The sequence below is a fragment of the Thunnus thynnus genome, chromosome 19 (genome assembly GCF_963924715.1).
Source record: "Thunnus thynnus chromosome 19, fThuThy2.1, whole genome shotgun sequence".
NCBI lineage: Eukaryota > Metazoa > Chordata > Actinopteri > Scombriformes > Scombridae > Thunnus > Thunnus thynnus.
Genome location: NC_089535.1, coordinates 28,214,744 through 28,228,018, shown reverse-complemented (window position 1 = coordinate 28,228,018; position 13,275 = coordinate 28,214,744). Strand labels below are relative to the sequence as shown.

At 38.7% G+C, this 13,275-nt stretch overlaps 1 protein-coding gene across 1 annotated transcript; it reads left to right on the top strand.

Annotated features, from left to right (window-relative positions):
- Nucleotides 1–617: 617 nt before the first annotated feature.
- Nucleotides 618–7,990, top strand: ppp6c (protein phosphatase 6, catalytic subunit). Its single transcript, XM_067574051.1, has 7 exons — nucleotides 618–811; nucleotides 3,196–3,291; nucleotides 3,680–3,745; nucleotides 4,539–4,680; nucleotides 4,792–4,871; nucleotides 6,300–6,509; nucleotides 7,190–7,990. Exons 1-7 carry the CDS (start codon nucleotides 737–739, stop codon nucleotides 7,436–7,438), a joined length of 918 nt encoding a protein of 305 aa, XP_067430152.1. The 5' UTR covers nucleotides 618–736; the 3' UTR covers nucleotides 7,439–7,990.
- The last annotated feature ends 5,285 nt before the right edge of the window (nucleotides 7,991–13,275 follow it).

The window sequence follows — 13,275 nt, the reverse complement described above, 5'->3', positions numbered from 1 at the left end:
GAGGATTTATATGGACCCCACGTGTGTCCAAAGATCTTTAAAATCCAAAACCCTGCTGTTAAATTAATAATACAGTCCTGAAAGCCCTTTGTAACAGAGACCTTTTTGTGTCATTGAGTTACTCAAGTATTTGTTCTACAAGAGGAAAACCAAGTACATGTTGTCTTGTCGGTTTAGTTGTCCCAGTGTCTCTGGAACATATGTCTTCTGTTTTAACGACTACCTGTTATGGACGCCACATTTCTATCAATGTCATTTAAATACATGTGCACGATACAAAATGAAATGCACGACCAGGTGTAAAAACGCCGTAAAAATGACGCAACTACATAACGCATAACTGAGAAAACAAAACATACAGTTGTAACAGCGTGTTTGCACCAGCAGGGGACGACGTTAGGTCACGTTACCTTCCGATTATTTCACGTTAATGTTACCTTCGAAATAAAGGTGTACAAACTGTTACTGGCATTTTTAGAACATTTGCCGAAATTGGCGTCTAAAGTAACAGACGTGAAACATTCATTTTGAAGAGCTTGCTGGATTTCATTTTGTGTTCGTCATTACCGGAAGACCGTCTTGTCAGTCAAGATTTTTATTTTGAAGGTCCTTACAGGATGTGCTTGACTCGATACCGGAAACGAAGGTTGACTGTGAAGGAGCGGTAAAGAGGAAGAAGAGGAACTTGCTAGCTGGCTAACTACCTTAGCATTTTTCTGGTTTTAGCGTCTTGATAATGGCGCCTTTAGACCTGGATAAGTACGTTGAAATAGCAAGACACTGCAAATATCTGCCGGAAAATGATCTAAAGGTGAGTTAAAGTAACTGGAAGGTGCGTTAATATCAGTGGAAGCTAACGTTGTGATACTAGGTTAAGTTTGTTCAACAAGCGTGGCTAGTAACTTATTTATTAACGTTACTCGTATGTAGCAAGGATTGTTGTTTCTTTTTTACCTTTTACCAGCGTCACAGATCATGGCGATCATCGGCTAAGTTAACGAAAGAAACGAAACGAGAAGATGTTAGTGTGGACATGAAAGTTACTCTATGCTACGAGCTAGCGTTAGCAGGTAAATGTTCCCAACGAGACACGGCAGCGCAAACCGAACAGGTATCAGCTAGTTTCATCGGCAGTTTAAATCAGTACATCGTTTCTCACCAGAGTCACTAAGAGTATTATAAACTTCAAATGTGTGTCGCCCAAATATCATTTAAAGCAGTGCTTCCCAACCTTGGGGGTCGGGACCCCCAGCAGGGGCCGCTCGATTAATCAAAGGGGTCGCGAGATTATAGGCCAGGATATGATACAGTGGGGGGAAAAAAACATTTTGGAAACATAAAAATTGTTGTTGTTTTTTTTTAGCTTTCTTCTGATTTTTGCTTTTCTTCTTTTGGATTTCTATTTGGTGAATGAATAATTGTTTTAGTCATATTAAAGCAAAAATGGGGGGAAAAAAGCTGGTTTCAACTTCTCAACTGTGGTGATTTATTGCTTTTCTTTGTGGAACATGATGATAAACTGAATATCTTTGGGTTTTGGACTGTAAGATCAAACCAGACATTTGAAGATGTAACTTTGGACTGTGGGGAACTTAAACGTAAATGATATTTTCAGCATTTTCTGACATTTTATGGGCAGAATGATTAACTAGTGAATCAAGTCAATCGTCAGTAACTTAACTGGTATACAATGCAACATGTGAAGACTTTGCTTTATTTTAAGGGGTCACAGGCAAAAAATGTTCGTAACCAATGAGTTAAAGGATAACTAGCATGAAAACACTTGTTTATGAGAGCAACAATACGTGTGTTGAACCCAGAATCTGACAAACAAGCCTTAGAATTATATCTGTCATTTCATCCTCCTCTCCAACCTGGTCTGTGAGCATCTCATCCAGCTGTTTGCAGTTATATTTGGACTTTCTCTATTACTTTCCTGTGCATTTTATCTGTCACACTATAGTGCAGTTTGTTGGCTTCATATTTCTGCAACAAGTGTAAATTAGTTTGTTTATCTACATACTTTGTTTATCTCCTGACCCACTGTGAGAACCCCACTGGTATTGAGACTTCCTGTTAAGAACTATAAATGATCTTTGTAGCACTTTGACTTCAGGTGGGTTAGTTTTTCTGAGTTTATACTTCCAACAATTATGAAAACAAACAAGATAATTGAGATAAAACTATTATTGTGCTGTATTCTGTTTTGCAATGATGCTCTAGTTTTGTCTTGTGTGTCGCCTCATTAGCAATACATACAAGGAAGTGCTGTAGTATTGATTTAGGACCAGTTTAGGATGAGGGGAGGACGTTTCTCTTTGTTACCATGAAACAATCAGAAAATAACATTTTATTTATCTGACTCAGGCTTTGCTCTCGCCAGCATCGCTCCCTCTCTTTATTCACTCTCTGGCTCGCTCGACCACCGCTGTCTCTCTCTCTTTCTCTCGCCCTCTCTAAAATGAGTCAGGAAGCTGAACTTTAATTTAATGTTAGCAAACATTAGCAGTTGTCAGTAGGTTGTTGCAGTGCACTCCAACATATTCTAATTGATTTTGGTCTAATTTATTTTTATTTATTATTGTGTGTGTGTATTTATTTTATTTATCTCAATTTTACATTTATTTCTTTTATGTTTTTCAATTTAATTATATTTAAAGTTAAAGGAAATCCACTGTTAAACAGTTTTAAAGTTCAATAGATGCATGATGTTTCCAAAGTCAATGAGTAATGGTGTTAGCTTTAATATAGACATAAACAATTTCTGAATACAGTGTCTCAGTTATGAGCATTTCCTGTTTTTCTTTGCCATATATGATAGTAAACTGTCTTTTGATTGTTGATTGATGATTAGATAAAAAGGAATTTTGTGATGTCGCTTTGGGTTTTGACATTTTTATAGATAAACCGATGAATTGAGAAACTACTTGTCAGATTAATCGATAATGAAGAATAAATAAGCATTTCAGCCCTGATATAGAATGAATCTCGCTGATCATCTGGAGTTTTGAAACCTCTGTAGCTCCCACCTGTGCATCCAGCCGTTTCCATGTCAGAGTTAAACAACAGTAGTTAAATATTGAAAAGCTATCATTAATTTGAAACCATGGAGTACAACAGCTGATCAGTCAGCGTGATTCTGTAATGTAAGACCGTGAAGAGTGACCTTTGTCATGTTTTTTTTTTTTTTTCCAGAGATTATGTGATTATGTTTGTGATTTACTGCTGGAAGAATCCAATGTTCAGCCAGTCTCTACTCCAGTTACTGTTTGTGGAGATATCCATGGTCAGGTAAGCATGTCCTCTAACCGTCTACCTAAATTACTCACTTGGGGAAAAAAAATTCTGATTTGATTTTGCACATTATTGCTTTATTGTTCTTTTCAATGGCTAATCTAGCATCTGATCAACAGTTGAAAATGAGTCTTGTGGCTAACACTGGCACATTTACAATGATTGTAATTAATGTGCATTATACCTGTAAAAAACAGCCTAAGCAGATATCAGATACTTGCAATTATATTCAGCTCTTCTAAACCTTCTATCATCTAAAACACAGTCCATGTAAAACACAAAATGAGTTTGTTTATTCTTATTACATGTCTAATACTGTGGTTGTTATGAACAATCATAGTCATGAATTCAAGAATAAATGAGCTTTCTTTCATTTTCTTTCTAGTTTTATGATCTTTGCGAGCTCTTCAGAACTGGAGGCCAAGTTCCAGACACAAATTACATTTTCATGGTAAGTTAGTTTTCTATCAATCATGCCTTATTTTCAGTTAGTCAACCTCCACGTTGAAAAAAACATCTGAACTCTGTCTTTCCTTTTGAATAATGACATTTTAGAGATATCATTTACACAGATATTATGATGATCGTCTTGCAACAAATGTATATATATATATTATATATTGCAATGTTATTTTGATGTTAACTCTAACCCTAAAACATACATAGCATTGTTTCCTGAGTTAACCTGTGAATTCCAGTTTTGTTGTCAAAACGCTAACACCGCACTGAATCTGTCTCTGTTTCAGTCCAATTTTACATATAAGCATGTTTCCACGTGTTGGGGAGCACTACTGCATATGTGTAAAAAAGTAGTGTAAAGACTTTTGTGTTTCCAGAGGGAACTGTTTGAAATCTGATGAATTGCCTCAAGTGATGTCACTTGAGTAAGCGTGGACTGAGGTTACCATCTCTGCTCTAGCTTGCTGCTCCTGGCTACGTTAGGGGCTACAAGCGTTAACATACCAGAATCTGCACAGTTGAGTGAATCGAGTCGAGGTGCATTGTGGGTAATGATGGTGATAGGTGGTTTTGACAAGGATGAAGATTGCTCAGAATAAAAACAAAACGATATCTCTGGTTCCGCTGCACTGATTTGGATCTTCTTTTTTTTTTAAAAATACTGTCCATCTCAAGTCTGAAAGTGTTACAGGAGAGTGATGCTAAATCAGAGTCCTGAAGAGATGTGTTTTGAATGGATTTAGGGAGGATCTTGGTGGTCTCTGATGGTCTTTTCCTTCTTTTAGGGAGATTTTGTAGACCGAGGATATTATAGCTTGGAGACATTTACACATCTGCTAGCTTTAAAAGCGAAGTGGCCGGATCGTATCACGCTCCTACGAGGAAACCACGAGAGCAGGCAAATAACACAAGTGTACGGCTTTTACGGTAGGTGACACGTGATTCTTCGTCTACTATTTATGTATGCAAATTTGTTCAGCTTTCATATTTCACAAGCTCATCCAACCACATCGCCATGTATGTTCTGCTTATTTTTAGACGAGTGCCAAACAAAATATGGAAACGCAAATGCCTGGCGGTATTGCACAAAAGTGTTTGACATGCTAACTGTGGCAGCTGTAAGTGCATTTATGGTTTTTTATGTTCTTTTTTTTAATTTATGGTTCACATTGGTAACATGATAACATTTGGCTGTTGGGCCTTTTTTAATTGTCACATAGTGTGAATCTTTAATCGTAAGTAAACGTGGATAAATTCTCCCCTAAAGCAATAATTCAGAGGTCTTCACTCTGTATTGAAGACTCTTGAATTGAACTCAGACTGCTGAAGCCTCATATAAGCTTCACATCCATTTTTTTTAAATGAAAGCACATTTGAATCTTTATGAAGAGTAGGAATGATTACAGAGAGGAAAACCTCTTTCAGTGTTCATATGGACACCTGACTGCTATTTTAAGACACACTTGAAAAATTGTGAACCTGTCCTTTTTAATCAATAAAAACACATTTTCCTACTTACCCCTAGTTGTATCTAGTTATTTATCTTTAGACATTTTCAGTATCATCTACATTTGTTAGAAAAAGGGGTTTCAGCTGTGCTTTGAGCTAAATGCTAACATCTGCATTTTAGCATGCTCACAGTTACAACGCTAGTCTGTTTAGCAGGTATTATTTTTTACCATCTTAGTGTAGTATCTTAACATGCTAACATTTGCTAATTAACACTAAATACAAAATACAACTCATGGGAATGTCATTAGTTTTGCAGGTATTTGGTCATAAACCAAACTAGGACAATTTGGACAAACAAATCCTGACCTGATGATGGCACTAAATGAAAGGTCGGGGGAACAAAGTTTTTAAAATTCATCCTATGGGGACATAAATGACTCAACCAAATTTCATGGTCAACCTCATGGTGGTGCTGGTCAGGGAATCACCAAAGTCAGTAGGAATCATCCTCTGTAGACAAGGAATGTGTGTACAATATTTGATTGCAATCCATTCAATATTTGGTGAGACATTTCAGTCTGGACCAAAGTGGTGAATGACCAACCAACATGGTCGTTCATTTAGCCAGGCTGCTAGCATGACCAAAAAGAGCCCCACAGACACAGCGCAGTTCATCATGGTGGCAACATTAGTAGCAGAACTCATTCAGGTGAGAATCTGCATTAGATTTAAAGTGATGAAACAATGCCTGATAGTTAGTCAGCTAATAACAGGACTGTATTCCCACACTCACTGAGAAGTAGATACTGTAATCTGAGCAGTTGTTATTTACAGGGGGAGCCTCTGCCATGCTGCCATGTCACTGATCTCCCCAAGTAATGTACAGTATGCAGTAATGCAGTATGCACCTTCACATGAGCCGATATCAACAGAATCATTAAGTTTCCCCAGTGTATCATCTGATATCCTTATTTTAAGTACAATTTGTATAATTGTAGTTGTTGCTGAGCATTTAGACTCAGGTCATTTGTTGCTGAGATATTTTCAGAACTACCTGATTTTCTAATGCCATCTTTTTATTTTTGAATTTCCAGTTGATAGATGAGCAGGTCCTGTGTGTTCACGGTGGTCTTTCACCCGACATCAAGACTTTGGACCAAATCCGCACTATCGAACGCAACCAAGAGATTCCCCACAAGGGGGCCTTCTGTGATCTGGTGTGGTCAGATCCAGAGGATGTGGACACCTGGGCTATCAGTCCTCGAGGTGCAGGCTGGCTGTTTGGCTCCAAGGTTACCAATGAGGTAAGTAACGTTTATTTTCATTATCAGTGAATCAATTGATTATGTTTTCGATTAATCAATTATTTGTGCTTCATCTAAAATATCTGAAAATTGTGAAAGAATTGCATCACAAGTACGCAGAGCTCATAGTAACTTTTCAACATGTCTTGTTTTGTCCGACCAACAGTCAAAAGATATTCGGTTTATCATCACAGAAGAGTCTGACGCCCAGAAAATAATCCCCTTTTGGGAAGCTGGAAGCAATGGATTATTGCTTAAATAATTGCTTAAATGATTATAGGGCTGCAACTAACAATTATTTTCATTATTGATTAATCTGCAGATGATTTTCATGATCAATCTTTTAATCATTTTGTGCATAAAATGTCAGAAAATAGTGAAAAATGTTGATTTGTCCAACCAACAGTCAATGATATTCACTTTATAGTCATGTATGACAAAGAAAGCATTTGATAATCACATTTGAGGAGTTAAAACCAGCAATTATTTGGCATTTTTGCTTAAAAATGAATGAAAGGATTGTTCTATTGTCAAAATAGTTGCAGATTAATTTTCTGTCGACCAAGTGATTAATCAACAAATCATTGCAGTTCTAGAAGTAAGCTGTATCGTCAACATTTGAAACTGAGTGGAAACTTCAGTTGTATGAAATTAATGCTCACACCTCCTTTTTGTTTTAGTTTGTTCACATCAACAACCTGAAGCTCATCTGCCGTGCACATCAGCTGGTTCACGAAGGCTACAAGTTCATGTTTGACGAGAAGCTGGTGACCGTGTGGTCAGCGCCCAACTACTGCTACCGCTGCGGGAACATCGCGTCCATCATGGTCTTCAAGGACGTGAACAGACGAGAGCCCAAGCTGTTCCGCGCCGTCCCCGACTCCGAGCGCGTCATACCTCCCCGAACAACCACTCCCTACTTCCTCTAATGACAAGAGCCAGCTCTCTCTCTTTCCTCTCCACCTTGTCAAACTTATTTATATGCAACATATTTTGAGAAAGTCACAAGAGTAACATCCCTTTCAGGTCTACAGTATCTTGAATAGGGTTTCTTCCAAAGCTACTGTATGTTTGCACCACACTCACTTTGTTCTGTCATAACAAAAAGAAATCCTCCTCTACCCGCGATCAGAAAATTATAGTTATTTCTTCATGAATTTCTTCATATTTTAAATAAGGAAAATGTTAAATTTTGATGTCAGGCATTACTGAAGCACATTAAACATTTAAACTGGGTGCTGACTGCCAATAATACATGTTCAAATAAAGTGATATATCATTTTTTCCTTTAAGTATCAGTATACCAGTTTGGTCTTGTTGCCTTTTGAGAGACTAGTTTGCTTCTTCTCAGTGTGAAAATAAACTTGTTGAATTAGGAAGTAAATTGAGCTGTAAGTTACACCTCAGACTCATTGTATAAAGACTGTTAGCTGCTGAGCCCACCATACAGTGTCCTGTCTTAAATGCTGGTTTCATTTCAACTCAGTCTCTTTTTTTAATTTATTGTTTTAAAAAAGCTCTGTATCCTGTCAGCTCAAGTCAAGTCAATTTTATTTATATGGCACCAAATCATAACAGAAGTTATCTCAGGGCACTTTTCATATAGAGCAGGTGTAAACCGTACTCTGTACAGACCCAACATTGCCCCATGAGCAGCACTTTGCGACAGTGGCAAGGAAAAGCTCCCCTTTAACATGAAGAAACTTCGAGCAGAACTGAGCTCTAGGTCGGTGGCCATCTGCCTTGACCAGTTGGGTTGAGAGAGAAGGAGGGAGGGAGCATGTCACGATGCAAGTTCTACATAGATATGTATAGTAATAATAATAAGACTAATAATAATAATTGTAGCAGTGGGTGGCTTGCAATCACAGATTCTACATAGAGAGAAGATGCCGAGTTAGTAACATGCATTAATGGGACGTGAATGAGCACAAATGGAGAGGGAGTGGAGGAGAGAGGAGCTCAATGCATCATGGCAAGTCTCCCGGCAGTCTAGGCCTATAGCAGCATAACTAGTTGGTCTAAAGCAAGCCTAGGCCAGCCCTAACTATAAGCTTTATCAAAACAGGAAAGTTTTACGTCTACTCTTAGACGTAGAGAAGGTGTCTGTCTCCTGAACCCAAACTGGAAGATGGTTCCACAGGACAGGAGCCTGATAGCTGAAGGTTCTGCCTCCCATTCTACTTTTGGAAACTCTAGGAACCACAAGTAAGTCTCCAGCCTGGGAGTGTAGTGTTGTAGTGGGGTAATAGAGTACTATGAGCTCTTTAAAATATGATGGTGCCTGACCATTAAGGGCTTTGTTGGTGAGGAGAAGTATTTTAAATTCAATTCTGGATTATACAGGGAGCCAATGCAAAAAAGCTAATATGGAAGCACACATAAGGTATTTTTTGTTATGACAAACATCCACAAGTGTCTTAAACTAGCAATGAATTTTGCAGTTTCTTTTCACTGTCTCTCTGACTAATTTGATAGATTGATGACTTGTTGCTGAAACAGTTCTGTGTACCTACATGTATGTAATAGGCTTTCAAAAGCAATATGAGTTACATTTTAAAGAAAACAAATCACACAGTGAAAGTGCATTTTCTTGATTAGCTCAGCTCAGTAGTTGTGTATGAAGCAGCGAACATTGCTATTTGACATTGTTCCCCTGTTTTGTAATTTGAATAAAACATTCATTAAGTCTGTGAACTAAATTTTTTTTTAAATGTTGTCACAACCAATGTAAAATGTGGGAAAACATGGTTACAATGAACAGGACATGTCAGAGAGATCCATGCTTCATGTTTTGAACTGAACTAAATATCAACAAGTGGGTGTTCAGGGACTGCTTAAAGTGGAATTCAGGATAAGCTGGTGACTGTCAACATGAGGTGAGAGGCTGGAATACCTAAGAGTTACCTCAGTAGATTTAAAGCATAAACCATTGAGATAATTGCAAGTGGTCCACTTTGTGTACACATATACACAATAAAAGTTTGGACACATCTGCTCATTCAAGGGCTTTTCTTTATTTTCAGTATTTTCTACATTGTAGAGCATACTGAAGACATCAAAATTGAAATAACACATGGAATAATGTAGTAAACACAATAGTGTTAAACCAAAATGTATTTCATATTTTAGATTCCTCAAAGTAGCCACATGATGAGCATATGTTGGCTGCTTTTCCTTCACTCTGCGGTCCAATTCATCCCAAACCATCTCAGTTGGGTTTAGGTCAGGTAGTATGTAGTGGTAGCCATGCTGGTTAAGTGTGCCTTGAATTCTAAATTAATCTCCAACAGTGTCACACCTCCTCCTCCATTCTTTATGGTGGGATCCACACATGCAGATACCATCTGTTCACCTATTCTGCATCTCACAAAGACACAGCAGCTGGAACCAAAAATCTCACATCTGGACTCGTTAGACCAAAGCACAAATTTCCACTGGTCTAACGTCCATTCCTTGTGTTTCTTGGCCCAAACAATTCTCTTCTTATTCGTCTCCCTCAGTTGATCTGCAGCAATTCGGCCACAAAGGCCTGATTCGCACAGTGTCCTCTGAACAGTTGATGTTGAGATGTGTCTGCTACTTGAACTTTGGGAAGCATTGATGTCGGCTCTAATCTGAGGTGCCGTTAATTGGCGATTTATGATGCTGGTAACTCTAATAAACTTAACTTCTTCAGCAGAGGTAACCCTTGGTCTTCCTTTCCTGGGATGGTCCTCATGAGAGCCAGTTTCATCACGGTGTTTGATGGTTTTTGTTGCTGTACCTAAAGAAATTTCAAAGTTCTTGAACTTTTCTGGATTGCCTGACCTTCATGTTGTAAAGTAATGATGGACTGTCATTTGTCTTTACTTAGCTTGACAGTTCTTGCCATAATATGGATTACTACAGTAGTGGAATAGGGCTATTTGCTGTATACCAAAACTACCTCAGCACAACACAACTGATGGTCTGTAACGCATTAAGAAGGCAAGAAATTCTACCACTTAACTTTTGACAAGGCAGACCTGTTAATTGAAAACCATTCCAGGTAACAACCTCATGAAGCTGGTTGAGATATTGCCAAGAGTGTACAAAGCTGTCATCAAGGCAAACAGGGGCTAATTTGAGGGATCTAAAATGTGAAACACTTTGTTGTTTACTACATGATTCCATATATGTTATTTCATAGTTTTGATGTCTTCAGTATTGTTCTACAATGTAGGAAATAGTAAAAATAAAGAAAAATCCTTGAATGAGTTTGTGTGTCCAAACTTTTGACTCATACTGTTGTTGTATTGAATATCTGTCTTTTGACCTGACCTTTGGCACTGTAGACCGCACACCTGCAGTACATTACTTAGTCCTATTACATAACTTTGTCACTGCTTTGCTGCTCTTATCTTTATTTTAGAGATTTTACCTTTTACTTCTAAAGAAAAGGCTTGGCACATGGCAACAAGTGGATCTTAACATCATTTCAGGGTCACAATGGAAGTTGACATTTCAAGACATGGTGTAGAAAATAAACAACAAAAAAACATGCATTAAAGAGGGGGCCCAGTTAACAATGACATAAAATGAGAGAGTAAACAATCCCATATACAGGGGATTCTTAGCCATGAAAGAAATCTAGACACACACATCATCTTTTTCTAAATATTAGTCTAGAAAAAAATGTTCCAAGCTACATTTTAGTCTACTGGGCACTGACTGCTTAAGCTTTAGCTACTTTCCAGTGTCCTAGTAATCGACATGTTGCCCCTTTACAGTCATTTTGTCAATTTCAGGTTCATTTTTGTCTCATGAGAGACAAATGATTTGATCTGACCTTTAATTCCCAAGCTCTTACTTTTCACAGACTTCACCATCACATCTTTACATTCTAAAAGTTCATATATGACTCAACATTTAGTGAGTCCATGGTTGCAAAGCTAAATGCACCAGGCAGAAGCTTAATGTGATGCATCATGGAACCTTTTTTTAAACCAGGATAGTTTCACTGAGGTGAAAGAGTCTCCTCCTCAGAAACACTCTGCTTTACACTCAAATAGCCTTGCTCAAAGGCACCTCAACTGCAGTAATGAGTTAGGGATAAGTGCAGCTATTTTATTACCAGCATAAAAGATGTAACTACTTCAAAAGTAAATAATATCAATGATGTAAATAACTATATCCCTTTTTTATTAATAGTTAAAAATACAGTAGTTGGATAGGGATAGTCTATGGTTCTACTAAACACTGACAGATCCCCTCTAGACATGTTTTCAGACATAAAAAATACTGGACTGGTTTGACGTTTTGTGTAAATGCCTGTGTGCAGGTTGACTCACAGGTCGGTCTCTAAACACTTCACTCATAGAGACTGAGGATAATCTTCCAGGTTTTGTTGTTAAAAATGTGTGGAAACAATTAGAGAGTTTAAAAAAAAAAACCCTGAATTGCAGAACCAATCCAAGGTCTTTAGGACAGCCCTTCATCATTTCCAGTGAGCCGTGTCCTTGACAAAATCTGAGATCAGATCATCTGAGACAGGCTGAAGGTGCGGGGTGGAAGACACCTCAGCAGTCATGGCAAGACTGAGGGGAGAGGCTGAGGGGAGAGGTTTTAAGGTCACTGCCAAGTGAAGTGCGGGAGTTTTCCCTCCCTAACAGTGTCAGCTGAGACTCAAGGATGGCAGGAGGAGGGCATGGGGGGGGCTGTTGTCCTTTGCTACTCCAAGCCTTGGGAGTTTGGAGGCTGTGAAGGGAAGGCATTGCACGCAGCTGCCGTGAAGGTCAGAAACATTAGAGCTCTGCAGGACGTCAGGGAGCATCAGTGGCAGGACGCTCTGAGAGGGCAGACTATGGAAAGGTTTAGGTGGGGGCTTTAAAAGAACAGGGGATGTTTGGTGGAGGGTGCTTCATGAAGCCCTAGTGACTAATTTTCCTGAGAATTTCCTGAGACTTTTGCACGTGTTCACTGAATGTAGCTGTGTGTCACCAGTTCTTGCTCTGTTGAATGTGCTATGTGGAAAAATGGGGGCTCTTTTTTCTGTGGGGTTGTACGTTCTGGGACCATTGTATTCTGTGAAGTGTGCTGATGAACTTTCTGTTTGGGCAGGCTAAACTGGCTACTTGGCTCACAAGGAGGAATAAAGTGAAGGCCTGTGGGCCGGTAGAGCCAGTGTTAGTGTTAGAGGGGCTGGTCTCTAAGGGCTGAGTATGCTCATTACAGTCTGGTAAATGATATTGCTGGGTTTCAGAAGGTGTGGTGTATAGAAAGGGCTGTTTGTAGTGTGAGGGAGGAGGGTCTCTGTATATGTATCTGAAGGGGAAGGCTTGATATGTTTTGGTCTTCTTATAAGGAATGCTGCTGTACAGGGCTGCAGCTGTGTGTGTGGGTGTGTATGCAAACATGTGCGGTGCGGGTGAGGGGTGTGTGTGCATGTGTTTGAGGCGTGATTGGTGGATGGCTTAAAGGGTGTCGTGGGGTGTGATTTTGGTTTATGTTACTTTCTCTCAATGGGTAGGAGCTATACCTGGTGTTATTTTTAAGTGCCTTGGTTTTTATTAAAAGGCATTAAAAGTCTCTCTATCTCTATCTCTCTCAACTCTGTCTTTACAAACACCAACGTCAAATCCTGCATAGTATACCTTTTATGTAATAGAATAATAATTGTTCTGATCCACACTCCAATCCAGAAGGTGGCAGTAATGCAGCTGAAAGTTGTTTGCAAACCGCCATTAAACAATAAGAGAAGAAGAAGTAGCAGAAGACGCTTTTATTTTGAAAATGTTGACCCAGA